A 26,271-nucleotide genomic window follows, 5' to 3' on the forward strand; every position below is an offset into this window, starting at 1 on the left:
AGTTTAGTTGGTATAGGATCTAATAAACATGTTGTTGTTGTAGATGAAGTGATGTTTATTTAACTCTTTTTATTCTATAGTTGTAAAGCACTGTAATTGTTCTTGCGGGGTGATAATTGAGGCTGAATTATAAGGCGCGATTGAAGATTGAACGTTTACAATTGTGGTTCTGATGCTTTCTATTTTCTCAGTGAAGAAGTTCATGAAATCATTACTACTAAACTGTAACGGGATATTTTGTTCAGGTGACGTCTGTTTATTTGTTAGTCTAGCCACGGTGTTAAATAAAAACCTTGGATTATTTTGGTTATTTTCTATTAGTTTGCGGAGGTGCTCAGCCCTGGCCGCTTTTAGGACCTTTTTATAACGTGACATACTGTCTTTCCACGCGATTCTAAAGACCTCTAAATTAGTTTGTTTCCATTTACGCTCTAAATTACGGGTTTCTCTATTTAGAACACGCGTAGTATTATTGTACCATGGTGCTTTAATTTTCTCTCTGACCTTTTATCATTTAATGGGTGCAACAATATCCAGTGTTCCAGAGAGAATGGTGCTCATAGTGCTAGTTAGTTCTTCTAATTCATCTGTTTGTTTGGGTTCAGGCAGCAGCTGAGACAGATCAGATAAGCAATTTGAGAAATTATCTATGGTGGATGGAAGGATTGTTCTGCCTGGTCGATAACGCAGCGCCGCATGACATATTACAGCAGTATGTAATATGCAAGTTACCATGTAATGGTCAGTGACATCATCACTTTGTGGAATGATATCTATATCGGTTGGATCGGTTCCATATGATATAATTAAATCGAGTGTATGATTTAGACGATGAGTGGGACCAGTGACGTTTTGCTTGACCCCAAAGGAATTTAATAATTCTGTAAACGCAGCCCCTAACACATCATTTGGATTATCTACGTGTATGTTAAAATCTCCAACAATTAATGCTTTATCGACGTTGACCAATAGATCTGAGAGAAAATCTGCAAACTCTTTTAGGAAATCAGCGTAAGGCCCTGGCGGTCTATATACGGTAGCCAAAGCTAGAGATATTAGGTTTTTTTCTTACATCTGAGAGCGTAACATTTAGTACAAGTACTTCAAACGAATTAAACTTGTCACCTTTTTTATGGGTAACATTAAGAATATCTCTATAGATTGTTGCAACACCACCGCCACGACCAATCAGACGGGGCTCATGCTTATAACAGTACCCTGATGGAGTAGACTCATTTAGACCGAAATAATCATTTGGCTTGAGCCAGGTTTCAGTAAGGCAAAGTACATAGATGCTATTTTTTTTTTTTTTTAACCTTTATTTAACCAGGTTATCTCATTGCGATTTAAAACCTCTTTTCCAAGAGAGACCTGGCCAAGATGACAGTGTATTGACAGCGCACAGTAACAAATATAAACAACCAACACACATACATAAACATAAACAATCAACATAAGACTACTTAAAAATACATATTAAAAGCAGTGACAGCAATAGCATCTATTTCCAGAGATTTTATGTAGTGTTTAAATTGTCCAAAATAAATCAGATTTTGCAACTTCAAATCAATCTGCAATGTGTTCCATGTGGAAGGGGCTGCATAACTAAAGGCCTTCTTACCAAGCTCTGTACGGACCATAGGTACAGACAACAAATAGAAATTACCAGAGCGCAAATTGTAGGAACAGTTGCTGCGAGACATATAAGTGCAAAGATAAGAAGGGAGCATATCCAACATAAACATAAGCCAATAGCCGCGTTTCCACTGTCGGGCCAGGGCCGGGCCATGCTAGTGCGTGCCAGGGCCAGTCGCGTTTCCACTGTCACTTCCGGGGCTTGATCGGGGCTTACTCGGGGCCAACGGCCAGGATTTCTGGCCCGTCGAATACCTTGGGCCAAAGTGGGCCAGCTCGGGCTAGAGGAGTGGTTACGAACAGAGGCGGAGTTCACCTGAGTCGGGAGACACCAGCGCCGGATGATTCTGTCAGCATTAAAGACTTTTAAAATAATTTAACTCGCGTTCATGTTTGAATGCCTTCTGTTTGTGATGCAAAAGACTATGCACGCTAACCATTACCATAGTAAACGCTTGAAGATACGCATAGTAAAAAAACACAGTGAACGCTTGAAGAAATCAGACCAATCATAAAGGCTATCACAGTCATGTTTTTATTTTATCTGTCAGTATATGTCTCGTCTCTTTATACCGGACTATCATAAAATAAAGCAACTTTTTTTTTCGGGAGCTTCCTCTGGGAGTCGAGAGAGTGCTAAAGCTCCTCAGGTCGTATTTTTGGTGGCATATATTTGTAGAAATGATCATTCTTTCCAAATGTGATGTAGGCCTATGTCCTGTAACTACCAGATAAACAGAAACAGACGCAACTGAAGAAGTAAGTGTGTCCTCTTTCTTTTGTGAAATAGACCTAACGGTAATTTATTTCTGAGTGACTAATGTGCAATTTTGACATAAATTAATTCATTATGATCAATGTATCACTTTTTATTGTAAACCTGTGGTAAAACATTGATGCTTGGGTTTTAAATATTCAAGTAAACAAAAAAAAAAATGCCAGCAAACGGCCGCTTTTATCGTGTTTGTTTTCAACGCGGTTTCCAGTGATTTCTGATTAGTTTTCTGATAAAACTTCCATTTGTTGGTGAAATGATTGGTTAGTGTGACGTTGTTCCAGAGAGGCGTGTTACGGGCGTGTTTTAATGAAGCGCTGTGGAGCTTCTGGCCCGACAGTGGAAACGCAGGCCCGGTGCTATTAGCCCGAGGCTATTAGCCCGGCATGGCCCGTTTAAAGCCCTGGCTCGCACTGGCCCGACAGTGGAAATGCGGCTATTGAATGTGCCTCCTCATTGATAATGAAGGCCAATTTGTCAATTTATACAAAGTACAATGATGTGTTGATGCTTTACATCCAGTCACAAATCTTAGTGCACTATGAAAGACAGTATCCAATAAAGATAAACATTTATCAGGCGCATTTCTATAGAGTAGGTCACCATAATCAAGTGCAGTGAGAAATGTTGCAGCAACCAATCTCCTCCTGGTTTTCCAAGAAAAACAGGCTTTGTTTCTAAAATAAAATCCTATTTTTAATTTGAGCTTCTGTACCAATTTTTCAATGTGCAACTTAAAAGAGAGCTGATCATTAATTCATATACCCAAGTACTTATACAATTTGACTTGTTCAATCTGTTCTCCATGTATAGTAGAGATATTTGGAAGACTTTCAAGAGACTTCTTAGATTTTGAAAAGAGCATAGTCTTAGTTTTCTCAACATTTCAAACTAGTTTAAGATGATACAGTTGTGCCTGAACAAGATCGAAAGCGGTTTGTAGATGTGAAAAAGCTTGGTGTAAAGTTGCAGCCTTACAATAAATAACGGTATCATCCGCATAAAAATGAAAATGAGCTTGTGGGATGTCTTGACCCAAGTTATTAATATAAATAGTAAATAAAATTGGACCCAAAACTGATCCTTGCGGTACACCACTTGATACAGTCAGTGTTGCTGATTTGAGATTGTCCGAATAAACACACTGAGTTCTATCTGCCAAATAATTGGTAAACCAATCTACAGTATGGTCAGAAAAAACAATATTATGTAGCTTTTCCAATAAAATGCAATGATCCACTGTATCAAATGCTTTAGATAAATCTATAAAAAGAGCTACGCAGGTGTTCTTACAGTCCACTGCTTCAATAAAGTCATTAATGACCTTCATTGTTGCAGTAGTAGTACTATGCTGCCTTCGAAACCCAGACTGTAAGTCAGACAAAATGTGGTTGGAAACCAAATAATCCTTTAACTGATCACCAACCAGAGTTTCTAAAACTTTAGCTAAAATTGGTAACTTAGAGATCGGTCTAATATCCAAATGGGCAGAATCACCACCCTTTAAAAGAGGGAATACATAGGCCGATTTCCAGATTAATGGAATCTCATTGCAGACTAAGGTAAGATTAAAAATAATTTGAAATTGGTTTGGAATAGCAATAAAATTAGCAGCTATTCGCAAAAAATAAGGCTCTAGACTGTCAGGGCCCGGAGATTTACTAGGGTCCAAAGCAGCAAGAGCTGATTGCACATCTGCGACAGAGAAAGGCTTTAGACAAAATACCTCTTTACTTGCCCCAGATTTCGTTGGTGGTACTGATGAATTAAAACAGTTTGTCACGTTTGAATTTCCTATAAGTAGCTGACGCTCAAACAAGGAACCAGCTTCCACAAAGTGCTTATTAAAACAATCCAACATTGCAGGCTTATCTGATATAACGGCTTTATCATTGATAATGTATGAAGGTAACTCATTGTAAGCATTCATGGAGCATACCGATTTCAATGCTTTCCAGAATTTCCGGGGATTGTTTAGGTTCTCTGTTGTAGCTGCTAAATAAAAATCTGATTTTGCTTTTTTGATACAAAATGTGCAGTGGTTGCGCAGCTGTCTAAAACTGAGCCAATCTGAATCTGTCCCAGATTGCCTTGCTTTAGCCCAGGCTTGGTTTCTCTGCCGAAGAAGATTAGCCAACTCCGGAGTAAACCATGGGTTATCCCGTCCCTTTACTCTTAACCTCCGAAAGGGAGCATGCTTATCCACAATTCTACTAAAACCATCATAAAAATATTTTTTAAAGCAAGCTCCACATTATCAATAAGTGCAATTCTATCCCATTCAAAGCAAGACAAATCATGCAAAAAAACGCTTGCTCACAGAAGTGCTTCAAGTTTCTTTTAAAAATTATTCTAGGTTTAGTCTTAGAGAGTTTTGTATTTCGTACTGCTGCAATAACACAGTGATCACTCAAATCGTTAGCAAACACACCTACATTTGAATATTTATGAGGTGTGTTTGTCAAAAACACGTCAATAAGAGTACACAGCAAAAAGTCCAGTGATAAATTAACTCTCCTGGGAGTTTATATGGCTCCAGAGTCAGTGTTAAAATATGAGTGTTAAATTAACACTCAAGAGTGTTAAAGTTAATGAGCTCATTAAGTGATTAATTGAGTGATGATTGAGCATTATTGAAGACACCTGATGTTAACAAGCAGAATCACTGAGAAACGCACGGAGTAGACGAGGTCGGGGTCAGCGGATTACTAAGGCCCTGTTTACACGAGAACGCTCGCGGGTGAAAACGTAAAAATATTTTATCAGATGTGCCTTTCGTTTAGACGGCGACGGCGTTTTCGGGGCTTAAAAACGCAAAAAAGTGAAACCACCCTCCAGAGTGGAAATCTTAAAAACGCTCCACCGTCGCGTTTCCGTCTAAATGGTAAAAACGCAAAAGTTTGCTAGACAGTGAAGGCACCGATCAGTGCTTCACATTGCCACCTAGCCGCCTGGTGTGCATACTACATTGAATTTCACACACTTTTGCGTCACCATATGCACGCAGATTTCCCCCCGATAACGCTCGTCTAAACGCAGAATAAAAAGTGATCACTTTTGCGTTTTCTCTTCAGATCGTTTCCGTGTAAACGTAGCCTAATGTTAGTCACTGATTTGTGTGCATCGGCGCGTGATGTTTCAAGAGCTAAACGAGAACGCATGATAGACGAGAAAATGTTCGTTTGTAAGTGAGTGTAAAGAAGACGCGCTCAGCCGTGACCCACAGGAATATTAGTTACAGTTCAGAGTTTTAACAGGTTATGTGACCGGCCCGGGAAACTTTATGGATAGTAAGCGGACAATATCAACTTTTTAATAATAAATATGACAAATATCATCATATAACAAATGTTTAAAAAAAGGCCAAACATAAAAAAATAAACTTAATCAGCCATATAATCTTTGCAAGCACAGACTGTTTTTAGTTCTTTCTTTTTTAATTTATTGAAACCATCAACAAATATATAGTGTGTTCACAGTAATATCCTTCTCAATAGTTTAATCCTGATAGTTTAATCAGTGATAAAAAACTGTTTTAAGATTAAAAGATAAGTTTTAAATAATAATGATTGCACAATATGCATTAAGAATGTAAATTGAAAGGAGAAGAACGACTCGCTGCTTCTTAGCGTCTGTTTTCATGGATCTGTGTCTCATGTTGAAGCTGCGTCCTCTTGGCGTCACATTTATCGGCCGCATACGTCATAAAGAACGTCTTATTTCAGGTCAGTCACCATTATAAAACTGCCCGTTATTGCTAGTGAAGTGTAAACTGTTGTAGTTTCCTCATGGGAAAGTAATGGTCAGTTTACTGAGATGAAGAGCCTCATGATGTATACGGCAGATAAATGTGACCTCCGGAGGATTCAGCCTTCGAAATGAGACACAGCCGGTGACACAAGGGTTTGATGATCTGTGAGATTGAGAATGTGTGTGTGTTGTTCACCATGAGCTCTGAGTGACTGAACTTACTCACAGTGGCCTTTCTGGAGCCCATAACCACGAGTGAGAAAGGTCTATATTAACACCAGTATTGGTATCGGCCCGATACTGCGCTCTCATATTCATACTCATAAAAATGCTCCAATACCAGCAACTGATACTAATGCAGTGTTCAAGCACCATGGTACTTAATTTTCTGATATGCTATTATTATCGTATTCATCATATATAAAGGGTATTTGCATGCACACAATATATGTTTTTCTGGACATGTACCATAGTAGTACTATAATATTCAGGGAATAAAACTGATTGTTCAGAAGGACCCTTGGTTGTAAACGCTGGTTGTAAATGGGAATGTTGCTGGTATAAACCCTGCAGTGCATGAACTGTTAACCATCACTATTGTGTCCTTGAGCAAAGCATTTGACCAACGGTTTCCAGAGGGATTTAGTTCATGGAGCCATTCTGTGACAGAAATATATTACACTGGTCTTGGTCATATGATGATAAATATACTTTTGAAAAATGAAGAGAAAGTTGGCAAACCACAGTTTGTTACACAGTTACAAACCAGAGCTCCGAAAATGTAAATATATGCATTTCATGTTCTCACAGGTGAAGTGTCAAGTCTAATGGCCATTGAGAACATGAGATACATTGTCACAGTGTCTGGTTGTGTTTCCCTGGGGTTCACTAGAGGTCCTCGTTCTCACGGTGTCATTCACATTAGACTACATTTCCCAGCATTCTGTTCTGTCACTTATCTGATTATTGCACTCAGCTGGTTCCCATCACCTTGTTAGTTCTGTGTGTATATATGCCCTGTCTGTGTTAGTGTTTGTTACGGAGTCCTTAGTTTATGTCTCACACTTCTTGGTTTGTTCCTGCTTGTTCCTTGTGTTCATTGTTCTCGTTTAGATTGCTTGTATGGTATTTGACACTTGCCTGGACTGGATTACGTTTCACGGATTACCCAATAAATATCTCACTGCACTTGGATCTACTGTCTCCCTCATGTGTGTCGTGACATACATGTGTTTCTATTATTGGAGCTGTGGTGTGCCAACTTTCTCTTCCCTTTGGCAGTTTCTGTGGTTGAGATCCTCACTGAGTTTGTTTTGCCCGCTGGATGTGTGCATTTTGTGTTGAACCTTTGTGATAAATATACTTTTACCATAACCAACTAACAGTGAACGTTATCATTACTTTGGCTAACGTTAAGGATCTTTCAAAGTTATGAACAAAAATTCTTCCAGTAACGTTAATAAAATATTTGTTCAATGTTATCTTGTCTTTAATAATGTTCTCTAGATTAGCACAAAAAATGTAGTTTCTTCATCTTTAACACTCTTGGACCCATTTAGACATCGAGTTCATTCAACACTGAGGATTTTGCTGTGTATCACCTCACTATAACTTTCCCTATTGGATTAATTAGTAACGTTTTTTGGAGGAGGACTTTTGAGTTGTTAATACAAATTAAGTTAAAAGAATATTTCAAGAACATCATACTTGTGATGTGGAGTGCCCGTGTGAGCCACTGGAGGGCACTCTCTCCCTGTATTATGTTTCACCATGGACTCATTATGTTTAATTATGTTTCAGTTGTGTTTGATTACTGGTTATTGAGTTCCTTATTTAAGCCTGAGTGATCCCTGTGTCCTGTGCGAAGTCTTGTCACACTGTAAGCGTACATCTCTGAGCATTCTTCCCTGTCTTAGTATTCTATGTTTCCCTGGACTCTTGACCCTTGCCTGCTTCCTGGACTGTTTATGAACCTGTGCTGCCTGCCTCGACCTAAGCCTGTTATCACCACGAGTTACTGGATTGCCCCTTGTTTAACTGTATGCCGGAGTTTATGTCTGCTTGTGTGTGAGTTGAAATAAAGTGCTGCATATGGATCCGACTGCCTCTGTCCGTACGTTACAGAAGACTTCGCCACTACAGGATCCAGCAGACTTTCAGCATCTATCCACCATGGCCAAGACCCAAGTTTCCATGCTAGCCTCATCATTTACAGCTGACGAGACTAACATCTCTCCTTGAGGAACTCACTTGAGAGCTCAAGCACAGCCACTAATCAAGCCCAAGCTTCCGCTGCACCTGTTCCACCGCAACCCAGTGTGAGTACTGCATCTAACTATTTCAGTCTGTCACTTCCGGAAAAGTTTAATGGCTCACCTGTGGCGTGTGAAGGATTCCTTCAGCAGTGCAGCTTGTATATGAATCATCAGCCCCAGTTTTACACCTTGGATGATGACCGCGTTTCCTTCATTTGCTCACTGTTCACTGGAGAGGCTCTGGAGTGGGTAGGCGCGTTCTGGGAATCAGGTCGGGTATCGCTCCCTTCTTATGATGTGTTTATCGCCCAATTCAGAGAGGCTTTTGAACTCCCCGCAGGAGAAGAGGATCCCGAAGAACTGCTCTTGTCCCTGCGCCGGGGAGGTTCGTATGCGGCGGATTTCTTTCACTCATTCCACACGCCACTAAAGCCTCATCTCGCCAAACTGTTCGATCCTCCCTTAATGACCGTTAGAAGGGCTTTCAAGTATACAGTTTCTGTCAAACCCATTCATCGTGTCAGACCCCTCAAGCCTGTATTTCGCACTGGTCCTGTTGAATTTGCTCATCCAGAAACAGCGGAGGTTTTGTCGGCCGAACTGGAGTTTGAGCGCGTGCCAGCCGACTTGAAAGAGTCAAGTGAACTGAATCCCGAGTCAAGTGAACTGAATCCCGAGTCAAGTGAACTGAATCCCGAGTCAAGTGAACTGAATCCCGAGTCAAGTGAACTGAATCCCGAGTCAAGTGAACTGAATCCCGAGTCAAGTGAACTGAATCCCGAGTCAAGTGAACTGAATCCCGAGTCAAGTGAACTGAATCCCGAGTCAAGTGAACTGAATCCCGAGTCAAGTGAACTGAATCCCGAGTCAAGTGAACTGAATCCCGAGTCAAGTGAACTGAATCCCGAGTCAAGTGAACTGAATCCCGAGTCAAGTGAACTGAATCCCGAGTCAAGTGAACTGAATCCCGAGTCAAGTGAACTGAATCCCGAGTCAAGTGAACTGAATCCCGAGTCAAGTGAACTGAATCCCGAGTCAAGTGAACTGAATCCCGAGTCAAGTGAACTGAATCCCGAGTCAAGTGAACTGAATCCCGAGTCAAGTGAACTGAATCCCGAGTCAAGTGAACTGAATCCCGAGTCAAGTGAACTGAATCCCGAGTCAAGTGAACTGAATCCCGAGTCAAGTGAACTGAATCCCGAGTCAAGTGAACTGAATCCCGAGTCAAGTGAACTGAATCCCGAGTCAAGTGAACTGAATCCCGAGTCAAGTGAACTGAATCCCGAGTCAAGTGAACTGAATCCCGAGTCAAGTGAACTGAATCCCGAGTCAAGTGAACTGAATCCCGAGTCAAGTGAACTGAATCCCGAGTCAAGTGAACTGAATCCCGAGTCAAGTGAACTGAATCCCGAGTCAAGTGAACTGAATCCCGAGTCAAGTGAACTGAATCCCGAGTCAAGTGAACTGAATCCCGAGTCAAGTGAACTGAATCCCGAGTCAAGTGAACTGAATCCCGAGTCAAGTGAACTGAATCCCGAGTCAAGTGAACTGAATCCCGAGTCAAGTGAACTGAATCCCGAGTCAAGTGAACTGAATCCCGAGTCAAGTGAACTGAATCCCGAGTCAAGTGAACTGAATCCCGAGTCAAGTGAACTGAATCCCGAGTCAAGTGAACTGAATCCCGAGTCAAGTGAACTGAATCCCGAGTCAAGTGAACTGAATCCCGAGTCAAGTGAACTGAATCCCGAGTCAAGTGAACTGAATCCCGAGTCAAGTGAACTGAATCCCGAGTCAAGTGAACTGAATCCCGAGTCAAGTGAACTGAATCCCGAGTCAAGTGAACTGAATCCCGAGTCAAGTGAACTGAATCCCGAGTCAAGTGAACTGAATCCCGAGTCAAGTGAACTGAATCCCGAGTCAAGTGAATCAAGTGAATCCAGTGAGGAAAGTGAGTCAACTTCGGCTGAATCTATGGAGTCAGGTCCAGTTAAGCGAAACGAGTCTGTTCTCCTGGATCCAGAGTTATCAGTTCCTACAGGGCGCCGTCACAGGAGGAAGAGGAAGAGGACCCGCTCGGCTCGCCAGGCTCCGGTGAGCGTACCTAGACTCCTCGCCCTGCCGGCCCCGCCTCTGCGCCTCGCCCTGCCGGCCCCTCCTCTGCGCCTCGCCCTGCCGGCCCCGCCTCTGCGCCTCGCCCTGCCGGCCCCGCCTCTGCGCCTCGCCCTGCCGGCCCCGCCTCTGCGCCTCGCCCTGCCGGCCCCGCCTCTGCGCCTCGCCCTGCCGGCCCCGCCTCTGCGCCTCGCCCTGCCGGCCCCGCCTTTGCGCCTCGCCCTGCTGGCCCCGCCTCTGCGCCTCGCCTTGCCTGCGTCCTTCAAGCTCCGGGAGGCTTCTCTTGAACCCGTTTACAGCCTGGAGGTTCTTCCCGTGGATTTCCCCAAGTATTTTTTTTGGGGGGGGGGGCAGTAGGTACCCTGAGAGGGCCATGGAGGTGGCGCTGACATGGACCTTGTCTATGCTATTTCCACTTGAGCCTCCTATGCCGCTAGTCCTGTCTGGTCCTGTGCTTCCCATGTCACTGGTCACGTCCGGTCCTGAGTCTGCTCCGTCCTTGTCTCCGTCTAAGTGTGCTTCGTCCTGGTACCCCTCCAAGTGTGCTCAACCCTGGTCTCCGGTCAAGTGTGTTCCACCCTGGTTGCCTACGCCACGTGCTTCCCCATGGTCTCTTGCCCTGCTCTGGTTTCCAGGCCCCAGGTCTCTCCATGGGCCTGGCCTCCTGCCTTTCCACAGGCCTGGCCCTCCATCCCAACCCCCGTTGACCTCCCCCCAGAGCTCTTAGGAGCGTCTGGAAGCCGCTCCTTTGGGGGGCGGGCTATGTGATGTGGAGTGCCCGTGTGAGCCACTGGAGGGCACTCTCTCCCTGTATTATGTTTCACCATGGACTCATTATGTTTAATTATGTTTCAGTTGTGTTTGATTACTGGTTATTGCGTTCCTTATTTAAGCCTGAGTGATCCCTGTGTCCTGTGCGAAGTCTTTTCACACTGTAAGCGTACATCTCTGAGCATTCTTCCCTGTCTTAGTATTCTGTGTTTCCCTGGACTCTTGACCCTTGCCTGCTTCCTGGACTGTTTATGAACCTATGCTGCCTGCCTCGACCTAAGCCTGTTATCACCACGAGTTACTGGATTGCCCCTTGTTTAACTGTATGCCCGAGTTTATGTCTGCTTGTGTGTGAGTTGAAATAAAGTGCTGCATATGGATCCGACTGCCTCTGTCCGTACGTTACAATACTAACCTTAAAAAAAATAAAAAAAAAAATAAAAAATAAAAAAAGCTCCACTGGCCCTAAGAAAAGTTTTAAAGTTTCCATCACTAAAACAAAAAATGTTTAAAAAAAAGTTCTTAGAACAAAAATGTGTAATCTGTGAAAACACTCTGGTCTGGGTTTGTGGTTTTGACTTCACTAATAATCTGTAAATCATGTCAATCTCTCTGACTTCAGTCCAAAACTCATCAGAACTGAACTCAATCGCTCAAGTCCTTTTCTATTATCAAGATACTCATGAATATCTCCTGTAACCATAGTGACAGTGACAAAACATTAAACATAAGACTGGAAAGTCACAATTTACATGATTTTATAATAAACCAAAACCTCCACAAAACACACACACACACACACACACACACACACACACACACACACACACACACACACACACACACAACGTGTGCAGTTACTGAATAATGACTTAAAGTGAATTTCTTCAGTCCTCTTGTAACAACAGATGTGGCTGAAGATTATAAGTGTTGAAATATTAATTTAAATGATCATTAAACAGATGTGAATATGAAGACTCACCTGATACAGTCAGTGTAACAGCATCACTGATGTCTGTGTGTGAGTCTGATCTCTCTCCTCTACAGCTGAATTCACCACTGAGAGACACATACGCTGTGAAACTGAACTCTGCTGTTGGTGTTGTATATGGATTGACAGTGTCTCCATCTCTAATCCATCTGTATCTCTGAATGTTTCCTCCTCCCTGTATGTCACATGTGAGAGTGACTCTCTCTCCTATGAAAACATGCTGATCTGGCGTCACCTTCATTACAGGTTTCACTGAGAAACACAGAAGTAAATATTGAAAAGCATTGCAGTATCAAGATCTCTCTCATGAACTCAAAACTTCATCAGGAGAAAAACACTCAAATTAAAAACCTAGTTTGCTTATAAATTGTAATGATTACATCAACAATTTGTTTTTGTAAAAACTAACTGAAACTGATGTAATTTATCCAGTCCGCATGTCCCTTGTATTATTGATGTGCCAGTCCTGACCAGTAGATGATGCTGTTTACAGTCTGAGTGTTTTAAAGATCTGGGGCCCGTTCTTCGTACGTCGCTAACTCAGTTAGCTGGATTTGATTGTTGACGATTTGGCATGATCTTGGATTGTTTGGTTCTTCGAAGCTCATCCTAGACTTGCTGTCATAGCAACAGGTGCGCCAGCTTAAACCTGCTCGGGAGCAGGCTTATTTCATGTTAACAGGATTAGATCCCGGCTTTATAAGTGGAGCTGATACGGGAAGTCCAGCGCAGCGCAACTTTCTGAGATATATATTTTTTCTCGTGACTCGTGAGATTATCGTTTACATTATTAATTTGTTGGAAATGCACATTTATTTTCGACTTGTCGGAGTCAGGCTTTAACGACAGCACAAACTGTTTGCATTGCCCTTGTGAAAAAGAAGTGTGCTTAATTGTATTGAAAGTGCACTTTTTGTGTGCTTAAAATAATAAAAGTATACTTTTTGAAAAGTGCACTTGCAGATAATATAATAAAATTAAAATTAAAGACCACTTATGTGTACTTAAAGGGAATACACTTTAATGACAATATTTATTAACACACTTAAGTGCACTTTTTACAAATGCACTTTGTAATAATATCTAATTAAGTTTAACTTAAAGTAAGTACACTTTCATCACAATATTTATAAACACACTTATGTGTATTTTTAAAAATGCACTTTGTAATAATGTCTAATTAAGCTTAACTTAAAGAAAGTACACTTTCATCAAAATATTTATAAACACACTTAAGTACAATTTTTACAAATGCACTTTGTAATAATATCTAATTAAGTTTAATTTGAAGTAAGTACACTTTCATCACAATATTTCTTAACACACTTAAATACACTTTTTAAAAATGCACTTTGTAATAATGACTGATAAATTATTTTAAACAAGCTACTAAAAATTCGAAGACGTTTATATACATTTAATACAAATAATCAATCTTATAACCACCATACATATTTAATATATTACCCACCTCAAGAAAAAATGCTTGTAATATGTTCAATTTCATTTTGTATTTAAAGAGTTGTTCAATTACAATTTGTTTTGGAATATGTAATATTTTTGTGTTTATCTGGATTTAAACATTCATTTTGCAGGATCAGTTCATATTTGTTATTGGAGATACAGTGCAAGCGGTGTGGAATCACAGACCTGTATTGATGAGGTGATGTTACAAGATTTATCATGACAGCACATCCTGATCAAGCTAAAACACTACTTTCAAGTCACTAACTATCCCTATAGCTTTTAAATGCTTTGAATCTTTTGCATGTGCAAGTAATAAATTCCCACCTGTGCATTTACACATGCGCCTATAATCATCATATATTTTATAGGTAACAAACCAAAGGAAGAAGGCTTGCAGCATTGCTGTGTCAACCGTGGTAAATACAGGAACAGGAACATCCTTCATGAAGATAGCTATGTGGGGCAAGCTTAAAATGTAAGAATACCTTTCTTAATTTGCATTGGTCCTGGGTTTGCAAGGGTTATATATCTATATTTGTGTAATTGATAAAGTTATGCTTAATTCCCTGTAAAGTAGCAATAAAAAGGTTCTCTATTTTTAATCACTTTAAGCCCAGTGTCAGTAAAGATGGCGTAGTCAGTGGAATCCTGGTGATTGTGGGAAATAGAAGGAACCTTGCCCAGCTTTCTACTACTATGTGGCCCTGGTGACTGAGGTAATCAATCACATCACACATTCATCAAAAGTTAACAGTCAAAAGTTTACATACACCTTGCAGAATAAACTGCTTCATCAGGGTAGTACTAAATAAAAATAAAACGTATACATTTTTGTGATCCCTATTATTGCTAAAATTGTTAACATATATATGTGTATATAAACTTTGAAGCGCAACTGTATATCTATCTCTTTCATTCAATTGAGCCAAATATAATAATGGACTGGATCTGTATTATAAACAAATTTTCTGTTCTTTTGTGTTTGTTTTTTTCCCTCAAGGCATTTTTTCTGACTTTCCTGCATCTTTGAAACATTTCCATTCACATAGTCTCTGGAGAGCATCTGGGACATTGACATAAACAGCACTTTCCAACAACTTAAAAAATTGGGTGACAAATAATTTTGGTTTTTGTGCTTTTGGGGTTCTTCAGTTTTTTTTTTTTTTTTGACAAACTTAGATTCACTGTAATGCTGGAGTAAGCATTTGGTCCTGTTTAATGTTGGTGCTGGTAAAGGTTTGAAGGGATACTCCACTTTAAAATGAAAATTCTGTCATCATATACTCACCCTCATGTTGTTTCAAACCTGTATGAATTTCTTTCTTCTGCTGAACAGAAAGAAAGATATTTAGAAGAATGTCAGTAACCAGACAGATTTTGGTACCATTGACTTCCATAGTAGGAAATAAAATCAATGGTACCAAAAACTGTCTGGTTACTGACATTCTTCTAAATATCTTTCTTTCTGTTCAGCAGAAGAAAGAAATTCATACAGGTTTGAAACAACATGAGGGTGAGTATATGATGACAGAATTTTCATTTTAAAGTGGAGTATCCCTTTAAGAGCTAAATAACAAGGTTCGGTAACACTTTTAGGTCTCATTTGTTAATATTAGTTTATTTTTTAGCCAACATGATCTAACCAAGACTAATATTATCTTACTTAGACTAATAAATGCTTAAAGTATTATTGATTCTTAGTTCATGTTAACTGAAGTAGGTAACTAATATATTTTTGTAAAGCATTACACAAAGGTCTCTTTCCAAAACTGTTTGTGTTTATGCATAGTGTTTCTTGGGGTTTTCTTGTGCATCAACAGAAAGGTTTTTATGTATTTCTTTTAGAGATTATTTTGTCAGTAAATTTAGAGGGTTTTACATTTAGTTTTTGTTGATTGTAATATTGCATTTAATTCACACTTAAGTGTATTGTTAACTGACATTAAAGTATATTTTAAATCACATTAATTGCGTGCCATTATATTGTGTAGTGCACTTTAAGTATATTTTAAAAACACTAGAAGCAATTATGAAAGTATATATAAAGTTGTAATAAAGTACCAATTAAGTTGTTCCAAAAAATCACTCTTAATGGCAGCTTATTGCATTTTATTTCAACTTAATATGTGATATATTTTAAATTAATTGCACTTAATTTGCATTCAGTGTGTCGAAAACATTGCATTTAATTCACACTTAAGTGTATTGTTAACTGACATTAAAGTATATTTTAAATCACATTAACTGCGTGTCATTATATTGTGTAGTGCACTTTAAGTATATTTTAAAAACACTAGAAGCAATTATGAAAGTAGATATAAAGTTGTAATAAAGTACCAATTAAGTTGTTCCAAAAAATCACTCTTAATGGCAACTTATTACATTTTATTTCAACTTAATATGTGATATATTTGAAATTAATTACACTTAATGTGCATTCAGTGTGTCGAAAACATTGCATTTAATTCACACTTAAGTGTATTGTTAACTGACATTAAAGTATATTTTAAATCACATTAATTGCGTGTCATTATATTATGTAGTGCACTTTAAGTATATTTTAAAAACACTAGAAGCAATTATGAAAGTATATATAAAGTTGTAATAAAGTACCAATTAAGTTGTTCCAAAAAATCACTCTTAATGGCAACTTATTACATTTTATTTCAACTTAATATGTGATATATTTGAAATTAATTACACTTAATGTGCATTAAGTGCGCCGAAAATATGGCATTTAATTCACACTTAAGTGTATATATTTAAAGTATATTATTTATGTAATAAGTACACTTTAAAAAAGTACACTTAAGTGCACTTTTTTTTCACAAGGGTGCCCTATGACTATTTGCGAGTGGCTCTTTCCTTTACACTATTGGAGATGCGGAGAACTTGATGGAAAGTGCTGTCTGTCGTGTCATTCGGAGTTTACCTGGCGCTTTTAGGCTAAAAAACATTTTTTTTTTTTTTTTTTTTTTGGCATTTCCAAGCCACTTAAGACCCAATGTTGTAAAGCAGTTTTTTTTTAGGCTATCATAATTTTTTATGAAGATCATGCAATCATGACAATGCCGATTACAGTATATGTCACTCAGGCTTCACTAACGTGATTGGTAGACTATATGCTACCACAGACTGCCATCAAGGCCTCAATGAAGGGGATGATGTGAACAGAAAGTCTGTGACTGACTTAGATAACTATATGGATCCCCCGTCCCCGTCCCCCCTGTCCGTTCCATTTGGGAGAGACCCAGAGGTGAACTGTCATCCGCGCCTCCGCGCCCCCTCCCCCTCCCCTTTCCCCTTCTCAAACAAACAGCTTCTGTGCACGGCATCTTATTTGCCAATTCCCCACACAGTGAAATGATAGATAATGGAAAACCGCTTCGCGGCGCCGATTTTTTTTTCTGCTCGTGCCGGCGGCGGGTTCATAAACTCATAAAGACATAAACTCGGGGTCCCGGGTTCGTTCAATTGCCCGGTTCGCCCGTGCCAAAAAACGCTACTGGTTCTTGCTCTGCTGAGGAGAAAAACTGAGCCCGCCCTTTGGCCACGCTGAGCAGCCAATAGCAGCGTTGCTGATCAATGTTTCTACTATCGATACATATCCCCTTTTAACCAGCGCATGAACGCGCAATTATCTTAGATAACTCAATCCAGCGATACTAATCATATCCGGCAAGTGTGTTCGAAGAACCTAATTAGCCGGATCATGATTAGCACAATGATATCATCTTGGATGTCTCATTTGATCTCGGATGTTTTTAGCAACGTACGAAGAACGAGCCCCTGAACTGAACTTACTAACTTCTATCTGTCTGTTCTCAAGCCCTTTTCTCTTCCAGCCCTTCCAACCAGGCACGTGCAGTCGTGCACACATAGACATCAAAGAGGGCTTAAGCACCTGCCCGTTTTATTCCTGGAGAGAAAGTGTCCTTTTTTCTGGGGTGCTTTTTTTTATTTTTGAAAAATAATATATATTCCTGTTTGCGCATAGCTTCCCTGTCAAACAAATATATGTATTGAAGAATAGTATGTCTATTCTTAATATTCTTAATATTCTTAATAGTATGTCTATTCTTAATATTCGCTTCGAATAATTTGAAACTCCATTTGATGACGTCAGAGGAGAGTCTGGAACCTGCATTTCGAAGCCTGCATATAAAAGACTGAGAGAGAGACTGAATTGTTGGAGACTGAATAGCGCAGTGTCCCTCCACGCCTGTAACCAGCTGATTGTTTAAACTTATTATTGTAACCTAACTGTAACTTTGATATAACTTTTGCTAACTTTAATAAAACTTATATTATATTATTGGCAAGAGATTGTCTACCTGAGTTATATTTTAAGAGCCTTAAGCAAGAACTGACCACAGGGAAGTCTGCTGAACTAATTGTAAGTATTTTTGAATGCTTATGGTTTTGTCCAGAGTCGACTTTCCTTACCTACCTGAGAATAATAAATAAATAGGTAAAAGGTGTAAAGGTTAAAGGACACACCGTAAAACACAACCTACAAAATAAATAATTAATTTGCCACGAATTATTGATTTAAAAAGGAGTTTATTGATTTAAAAATGATTGTATTGCTTCCGCCAAAGAAAATAGTCCGTTCCGCGTCCATAGCAACGCGCTGTTTTTCATGGCAACGGTCTGTTATACTTCGCAGCGGTCTGTTATCAAGAAATAACAGACCGCATTCTACATTGGAATTCAACCAAGCCATGTAATAAAATAAGTTAGTAATAAAATAAGCATATTCCCAGCTAGCAAGGGACGTTGTAACAAATGGATAGAGGGTACAATAGCATGTAAAACAGATCTTTATTATGTATAGCTATATATGTATAGCACCAGTCTCAGAGTGAATAGGGAAGCAGACAAAGTTCTCAGTAATGTTGGAAGATCGCAGATGCAGTTCACAAGAGAGGTGTGTAGATCACAAGATCCTTCTCAGTGCGATGGTAATCTCCGATGATGATGATGACAAGGCAGCGCAGGCTTGCGTGGACAACTCGATCCGATGGTCAGACGTGAAGTGATGAACCCAGTGTTGGTGAAGAGTGAAGACATAAACTGCAACGGCGAACTTCCAGACGTAGACAAAGCAGGAGACACGAGGAGCCGAAGAAACAGGAACACAACAGGCAACATCCACAAAACAACGATCTGACAAACACAAGACGCATGAGGTGAGTATAAATAGGCAGTGGTAATGCACAACACCTGTCGCTGATTCCCCCGGAGGATAATCAGCGACCACGCCCACACACATTCATTCACAAATACACACACACACAGTCCCAGAGGAACCTACCTGTTGATGTTCTTAGTAGAAAGCCACACTTTGGAACCGACGACATACACGGGAGGTCTTGACTGGTGGCGATCGGCCTTAACCTTGGTGCGCGCCCTTACTTGGAGCAGAGACTCACGGGCTCTGGTCCATGTACGGTGACACCTCTGGACAAAAGCGTGAGTGGAGGGGACCGCGACATCGGATTCCAGACTAGGAAAAATAGGTGGCTGGTAGCCTAAGCTACCCTCAAACGGAGATAGGCCCGTGGATGACACAGGTAACGAGTTGTGTGCATACTCCACCATTGATAGTTGTTGACACCAAGAGGAAGGATTCTTGGCGGCAACACATCGCAACATTCTCTCCAAATCTTGGTTGGCTCTCTCGGTCTGCCCATTGCTCTGGGGGTGGTAACCCGAAGATAGACTGACAGTGGCCCCCAGTAATTTACAAAATTCTTGTTAAAATTTGGAGACAAATTGGGATCCCCTGTCAGAGACCACGTCCGTCGGGAGGCCATGTAACCGAAAGACGTGATCGATGATAGTCACCGCTGTTTCCTTGACTGAAGGCAATTTGGGTAAGGGAATAAAGTGAGTCGCCTTCGAGAACCGGTCCACTACGGTTAAAACAACCGTATTGCCTTGGGAGGGTGGGAGGGCGGTAACAAAATCTAGCGCTATGTGGGACCAAGGTCTCGAAGGGACAGACAGCGGGTGAAGAAGCCCATCTGTGGGTCGATTGGAAGTCTTACCAATCGTACAGATCGAGCAGGCCAAAACAAAATCTCGAATGTCGCAAGCCATAGATGGCCACCAGAATCGTTGCTTAACAAGAAATCTAGTATGGTTTACTCCTGGGTGACAGGCTACATTGGAACAATGACCCCACTGAATAACGTCGGACCGTAATCCCTCCGGCACAAACAATCGGTTCGGTGGGCACCGGGACAGAGGCGTTACCCCTTCTAAGGCCGTCTTGACCTTCGATTCGACCTCCCATCGGAGTGTGGAGATGAATAGAGTCTCCGGTAAAATGCACTCGGGAGTAGACGGGCATTCGGATGGATCAAAAATACGAGATAAAGAATCGGGTTTGATGTTTTTAGAATCTGGCCGGTACGAAAGAGTAAAATCAAAACGACCGAAAAAAAGAGCCCACCGAGCCTGCCTGGAGTTGAGTCTTTTGGCAGATTGAATGTATTCTAAGTTCTTGTGATCAGTCCAGACGATAAAAGGTACCCCCGACCCTTCTAGCCAATGTCGCCATTCTTCCAATGCTAACTTGAGTGCCAACAACTCCCTGTTACCAATGTCATAGCTACGTTCGGTAGGCGACAAACGATGAGAAAAGAACGCGCAAGGATGCATCTTGTCGTCTGAAGAAGAGCGCTGAGAGAGCACTGCGCCTACCCCCACCTCTGACGCATCGACCTCCACCACGAACTGACGTGACAGATCAGGGGTCGTAAGAATGGGAGCCGTAACGAAGCGGCTCTTCAGGTTGGCGAATACAGCTTCGGCTGTTTCGGACCACCTGAACGTCGTTCTGGAGGAGGTCAAGGCAGTCAGAGGTGCGGCTAGTTGGCTGTAATTACGAATGAAACGTCGGTAAAAATTGGCGAACCCCAGAAACCTCTGTAGGGCCTTACGGGAATCTGGACTTGGCCAATCCACCACAGCCTTAACTTTGTCAGGATCCATACGCACTCCCTCAGACGAAATGACGTATCCTAGGAAAGGGACAGACTGTGCATGAAAAGTGCATTTCTCCGCCTTGACAAAAAGCCCATTCTCTAGCAACCTCTGAAGCACTTGTCTGACGTGCTGAACATGTTCCTGGAGAGACGAAGAAAAAATCAATATGTCATCCAGGTAGACATATATGAACTGATCGACCATGTCTCTCAGCACATCATTGACGAGTGCCTGGAAGACCGCTGGGCTATTGGAAAGCCCAAAAGGCATAACCAAGTATTCAAAGTGCCCCCTGGGGGTGTTAAAAGCGGTCTTCCATTCATCCCCCTTCCTGATGCGGACCAAATGATAAGCATTACGTAAGTCCAGTTTTGTGAAGACCGACGCTCCCTGCAACCTCTCGAAGGCTGAAGACATCAACGGCAAAGGATAAGTATTCTTTACCGTGATGTTGTTCAGCCCTCGGTAATCAATGCAAGGTCGCAGAGAACCGCCCTTCTTCCCCACAAAAAAGAACCCCGCCCCCACTGGAGAAGAGGAAGGTCGGATGAATTTGGATGCCAGAGAATCAGAAATATATTTCTCCATGGATTCCCTCTCGGGAACAGACAGAGAGTATAGCTTGCCCTTGGGCGGAGACGTACCTGGCAGTAGATCTATAGCACAGTCATAGGGACGATGCGGAGGAAGAGAAGCAGCTCTGGACTTACTGAACACTTCCTTCAGGTCGAGGTACTCAGCGGGCACGTTTGACAAATTCACCGGCTCTTCCTGCAAGACAGAACAAGACAGAGACGAACCAGCAGACACTAAACAAGACGCATAACACTCAGTGCTCCAGGCAGAAACAGAGTTATGTCCCCAGTCCACCCTGGGGTTATGCTGCACCAGCCAGGGGTGACCAAGGACAATGGGAACCTGAGGGGAGTCCATGAGGAGAAATGACAGTTCTTCAGAATGATTGCCGGATGTGATGAGTGTTATCTGACTGGTGGTTTGAGATACTGTGGGTAACTGTTGACCATTGAGTGTGTTGACTGAGATCTTGTTAGTGAGTGGTATGGTGAGTATCTGAAGCTGTTGTGCAAGTGACCAGTCCATGAAGTTACCTTCTGCCCCGGAGTCGAGAAGAGCTTGACAGTGATGTGACCGAGTTGCCCACTGCAATCTCACCGGGAGGAGGGTGGAAGAGGTTTTCTGGATGGAGACCCGCCCAACAGGATCCTCTTCTTCACTGCCGGGCATGCTCTTTTACTGGGCAATTATTGAGAAAATGTCCAGCTCCGCCACAGTAGAGGCACAATCCTCGGGATCTCCTTCTCTCTCTCTCCTCCCGGGAGAGCCGGGCTCGACCCACCTGCATGGGCTCGTGATCGTCGACGGGGCTGACCGCATCACGAGCGTTGAGTGGGGAGATCCCAAAGCTCCTCTGTGTAGGTGTCGTACGAGTGTGTTGTTCCAACCGATGCAGGCGTGCATCCACTCTTAAGGCCAGTTCGATCAGGTCGTCGAGCTTCTCTGGCAGGTCCAGGGTATAAATCTCGTGTTGGATGCGGTCAGCCAGCCCATGCAGGAAGATGTCCCATTGCGCCTCCTCGTTCCAGCGGCACTCTGCGGAGAGGGGGCGAAACTCGATGGAATAGTCGACGACGGATCTTTCTCCCTGGCGGATGTCTGCGAGCTGGCGATCCGCCTCTCTGCCTGCGACTGCCCGGTCAAACACCCTCTTCATCTCCTCCGAGAGTGCCGCGAACGAGTCACAACAGGATCGATGGTTCTCCCACACCGCCGTCCCCCATAGCGCCGCACGCCCGGACAGCAATGTAAGCACGAAGGCCACCTTCGAATCTTCAGTGCAAAATGTCTGGGGTTGGAGAGCAAAAAACATAGAGCACTTGGTCAAGAAAGCTCTACAATAACTTGTCTCACCAGAATAACTCTCCGGCGTCGACAGACGCGGCTCAAGTTGACGGACGGGTGTGGGCGGTGCAGTGGGGATCGGCGGTGGGTTGGGCGCAATGGGTTGTGCCAGTTGTTGAATCTGCTGGGTGAGCCCGGACACCTGCGCTACCAATGCCTGCACCACTCTTCCAGTTGCGGCAAGATTCTCCTCCTGCCGCTCCATACGGGCTGTGTTGTGTGCGAAGTAATCTGTGACTTCAGATCCGCTTGCAGATCCGATGACGTTCGCATTTGGTCCGCTTTGTAACGTTCGCTGACGGACGTTCCGATGACGTTCGCATTTGGTCCACTTTGTAACGTTCGCTGACGGACGTTCTGAGGACATTTGTCCGGGCCAGTTTACGAACATCCCTTTTTCGTCCCTCACCTGCCATTTCCATGACAACACTTGCAAAATCCAGTCACCCATGCGTTTGCTTTTATCATCAGACCTGACACCTTGCAACTCAGACAAAAGAATAATTAAGCTAAAATATAAATGCAAATAAACTATAGTAAACATATTGAATTAATTGTAAAATTAAGTTCATGTTAAAAATGTTAGTGTTTTAATGTTAATGTTAAGATAATAACTTAATGCTACTTAGTAACTTCTATCATTAATTAAAGATGTAATCAAATCACGAGTCTGTTTTCAGCGTTATAGCCTAATTTAAACATCAAAAACATGATACTTGATTCTTTAAGCTACAATTTACATAGGCTATTCATGCATGAAGAACATAAGGTTGAATCCCAGGACAGAGCTCTAAAAGAATGCATCGACTTCAGAAAACGTGAAGACTGGAAAAGCACATTGCTGGGAAGAAAGTGGAAAATAACACAGGTAAGACAAATAAAATTATCCTAACTGTCCTATCCTAAATTATCAAACTCTTGGTCAGGCGAAGGTGACGGGTTTTATTCAAAAGAAGTTATTTTAGGAAAAATATTATTCCAATTATTGCACTTAAGACTGATAGCACATGCAACTCAAATAACAAAAAAAAGTGTAATATTCACCTTTTTCCTCACTTCTCCGTGGGGGGCGCCATAGCGGTGAGCGACTTCCGGTAAGATGCTCTCAACTTCCGTTTAGTAATTGTCATCAGCTTGACGACGTTACTCGTGATGGCAAATAGTGGAGGCTCTGGGAGAATTTGTTCCGTTAAAGGCTGTCACAACAGCTACAGAAAGCTAAAAAAACTTCTGGATAATGAGTGTTATGACCACAAGCCAGCAACAAGAGCGGAATGTACATGTCCAAAACCGTTTAAATTCCACAGGATGCCATTCGACGACGAGGGCAAAAGAAAATGGCTCGCAGCACTTAATTTGAAATTTCCGCCCCGTAACATCCATGTATGCTCATTCCACTTTGTGGACAGACAACCAACAACGGAAAATCCATATCCTGAACTTTGGCTTGGATACGATCGTTCATTAAGGAAGAAGAGAAGACGACGAACTTGTCCGGACGAAGGTGAGACTGTTCATTAATGTAATTTACAAGGCTAACGTGTGGATCTGCACAATTATCGAAATGTTGCTCATGATACGGATACAGTATTTTCAGTACAAAGTTCTCATGGCGTGACGGTGTGCTTAAACGTCTTTAAGAAACCAGCGTTTCCTTCAGCACTTCAGTATGTTAACTTTTAGCATAAGTGTGTTCATTTAACAAATGACTCTTTAGCATCGGGTCTTTAAATGAACCATTCTGACTACCACACTCGTGTGTTATAGTGTTTTGATTCATTATAACGAATCGTTCAAATGAGTCAACTTTACGCTCCACTTTAAGTGTCAATACAGCGCAGTTTAGGTATATGATGTTTTTAGTCAAAGAGCAGCTGCAGCAATAAGAGATCTTAAATCTTATCACAGCTTAAATAGCAATGTTTCACAAAATAATACCTATCAGTGATCGTTTTTAAGCTCATTACAGAATGTGGGAAAAACTCAGCATTTGGTCCTTCATACATGCCATTTAAAAGTGTATTAGTGCTAAACTAAAATTCTGCATGATTATATTCTAAAATATATTATTTTATTGATTGACTAACTTTTTTTATTGTATACATTTTTCAAAAAATCACTTGAAATATAACATTATGACCCAGCTAATCATAGATTAAAATGGTTTGTCTGTTTAAAGGAGCTGGTGTTTACCAAGAGCACACTGAAAATGATGAAGGGAGGCCTGGAGAAGAGAGTCTTGCATCGGTCCCCACGCCCATGCAATTAAATGTTGATGACCATGCCTGTACATCTATAAACTCTGCCTCTGTTGGTACACAATGGGAAGACCACATCTTCGAGGAGCATTGTTATATCAAGAGACACAGTGTAACTTATGTAAACCAGTCAACACAGTGTGATACAGTCAACCCTCTTACTCTGATGAACGACTCTGACTCAAATCTGTACACCGGGTTCCCACTCCACACATTTCCTACCCTTGTAGCTGTTCTGCGTCCCCATGCGAATGAGGCATACCAGACTGAAGTTGAACAGCAGATCTTGCTCACACTAATGAAGCTGAAATTAAACCTTTTGATAGAAGACCTAGTCATTCGATTTTGTATATCAGTGAGTCGAGTGAGCAGGATCATTTCTTTTTGGATTGACACCATGGCTGTAGTCTTGAAGGACCTGATACCATGGCTCCCCAAAGAAACAATAAGGGCCACAACACCAGAGGCGTTTAAGCAACATTATCATAATGTTACCTGTATCTTAGACTGCAGTGAGAGTGAAATCCAAAAACCAAGGAACCTTGACTCGAGGTCTGAATCGTACAGCCACTACTATGCATGCAACACTATCAAATACTTAGTGGCTTTTGCACCTTGTAGTCTAGTAATGTTCATATCAGCAGCATATGGGGGCCGCTGTAGCGACAAATTTATCACATGTGACTCTGGCATTGACGTCACTTCGCCACTTCCTCACTTCGCCAACCAAACACAGCTGACAGAAGAAAAAGTCACGTGCAGTCGCAGGATTGCAAATGTAAGGATACATGTTGAACGTGCAATTAGGAGACTTAAAGTATACAAGGTTTTGTCACAAACTTTGCCTATCACCCTTATGCCAAAGATTGATAAAATTCTGCGTATATGTGCAGCTTTAGTGAATTTGCATGGTGACCTGATCCGTGAAGCAGAAAATTAATGCTCACACTGCATGTAGTCAAATTTGCACATATGTATTTAATCACAATACTTCACACTTTTAATCTAAACAAATCTTCTAATCTCAATGTTTTCCATTTTTGTTTACAATGTACATACTTGTTAATTATTTGTTTTAATTATCTTACGAAACTTAACAATGGCAAAACCAGTAAACAAGGAACTAATTTCAAATAAATTCAGAATGGTTTTGAAAACTTGCCTTGACTCATTGTCAGAATATTTTTCCTCCTACATGTCCGGATCTATACACTTTTTGTTTTACTGTTTGTTAGTCTTTTTTTGCCAGTAGTTTATCATTTTCTGACATTTTGTCAGTCGTCCGGCATTTAATTCATCCACTACTCTAGGAAGCATCACAGAGAAGTAGAAGCCCCTGAGATG

At 41.5% G+C, this 26,271-nt stretch overlaps 1 protein-coding gene and 1 long non-coding RNA gene across 2 annotated transcripts in view; one reads left to right on the plus strand and one right to left on the minus strand.

Annotated features, from left to right (window-relative positions):
• The window catches only part of LOC311079877 (Fc receptor-like protein 5), a 106,059-nt gene that overhangs the window by 9,073 nt on the left and 70,715 nt on the right, over nucleotides 1-26,271 (minus strand). Inside the window, exon 6 of the mRNA XM_084109600.1 lies at nucleotides 12,278-12,538. Within this exon, the coding sequence (XP_083965726.1) occupies nucleotides 12,278-12,538 (261 nt within the window). The remainder of the gene's footprint in view (nucleotides 1-12,277; nucleotides 12,539-26,271) is intronic.
• LOC311079213 lies at nucleotides 13,826-15,036 on the plus strand. The gene is made up of 4 exons (XR_014605359.1): nucleotides 13,826-13,949; nucleotides 14,122-14,228; nucleotides 14,366-14,469; nucleotides 14,754-15,036. It is a non-coding gene; the product is annotated as an uncharacterized lncRNA (long non-coding RNA).

Source organism: Abramis brama (assembly GCF_963993115.1).
Source record: "Abramis brama genome assembly, chromosome: 3".
NCBI classification, from domain to species: Eukaryota; Metazoa; Chordata; class Actinopteri; order Cypriniformes; family Leuciscidae; genus Abramis; species Abramis brama.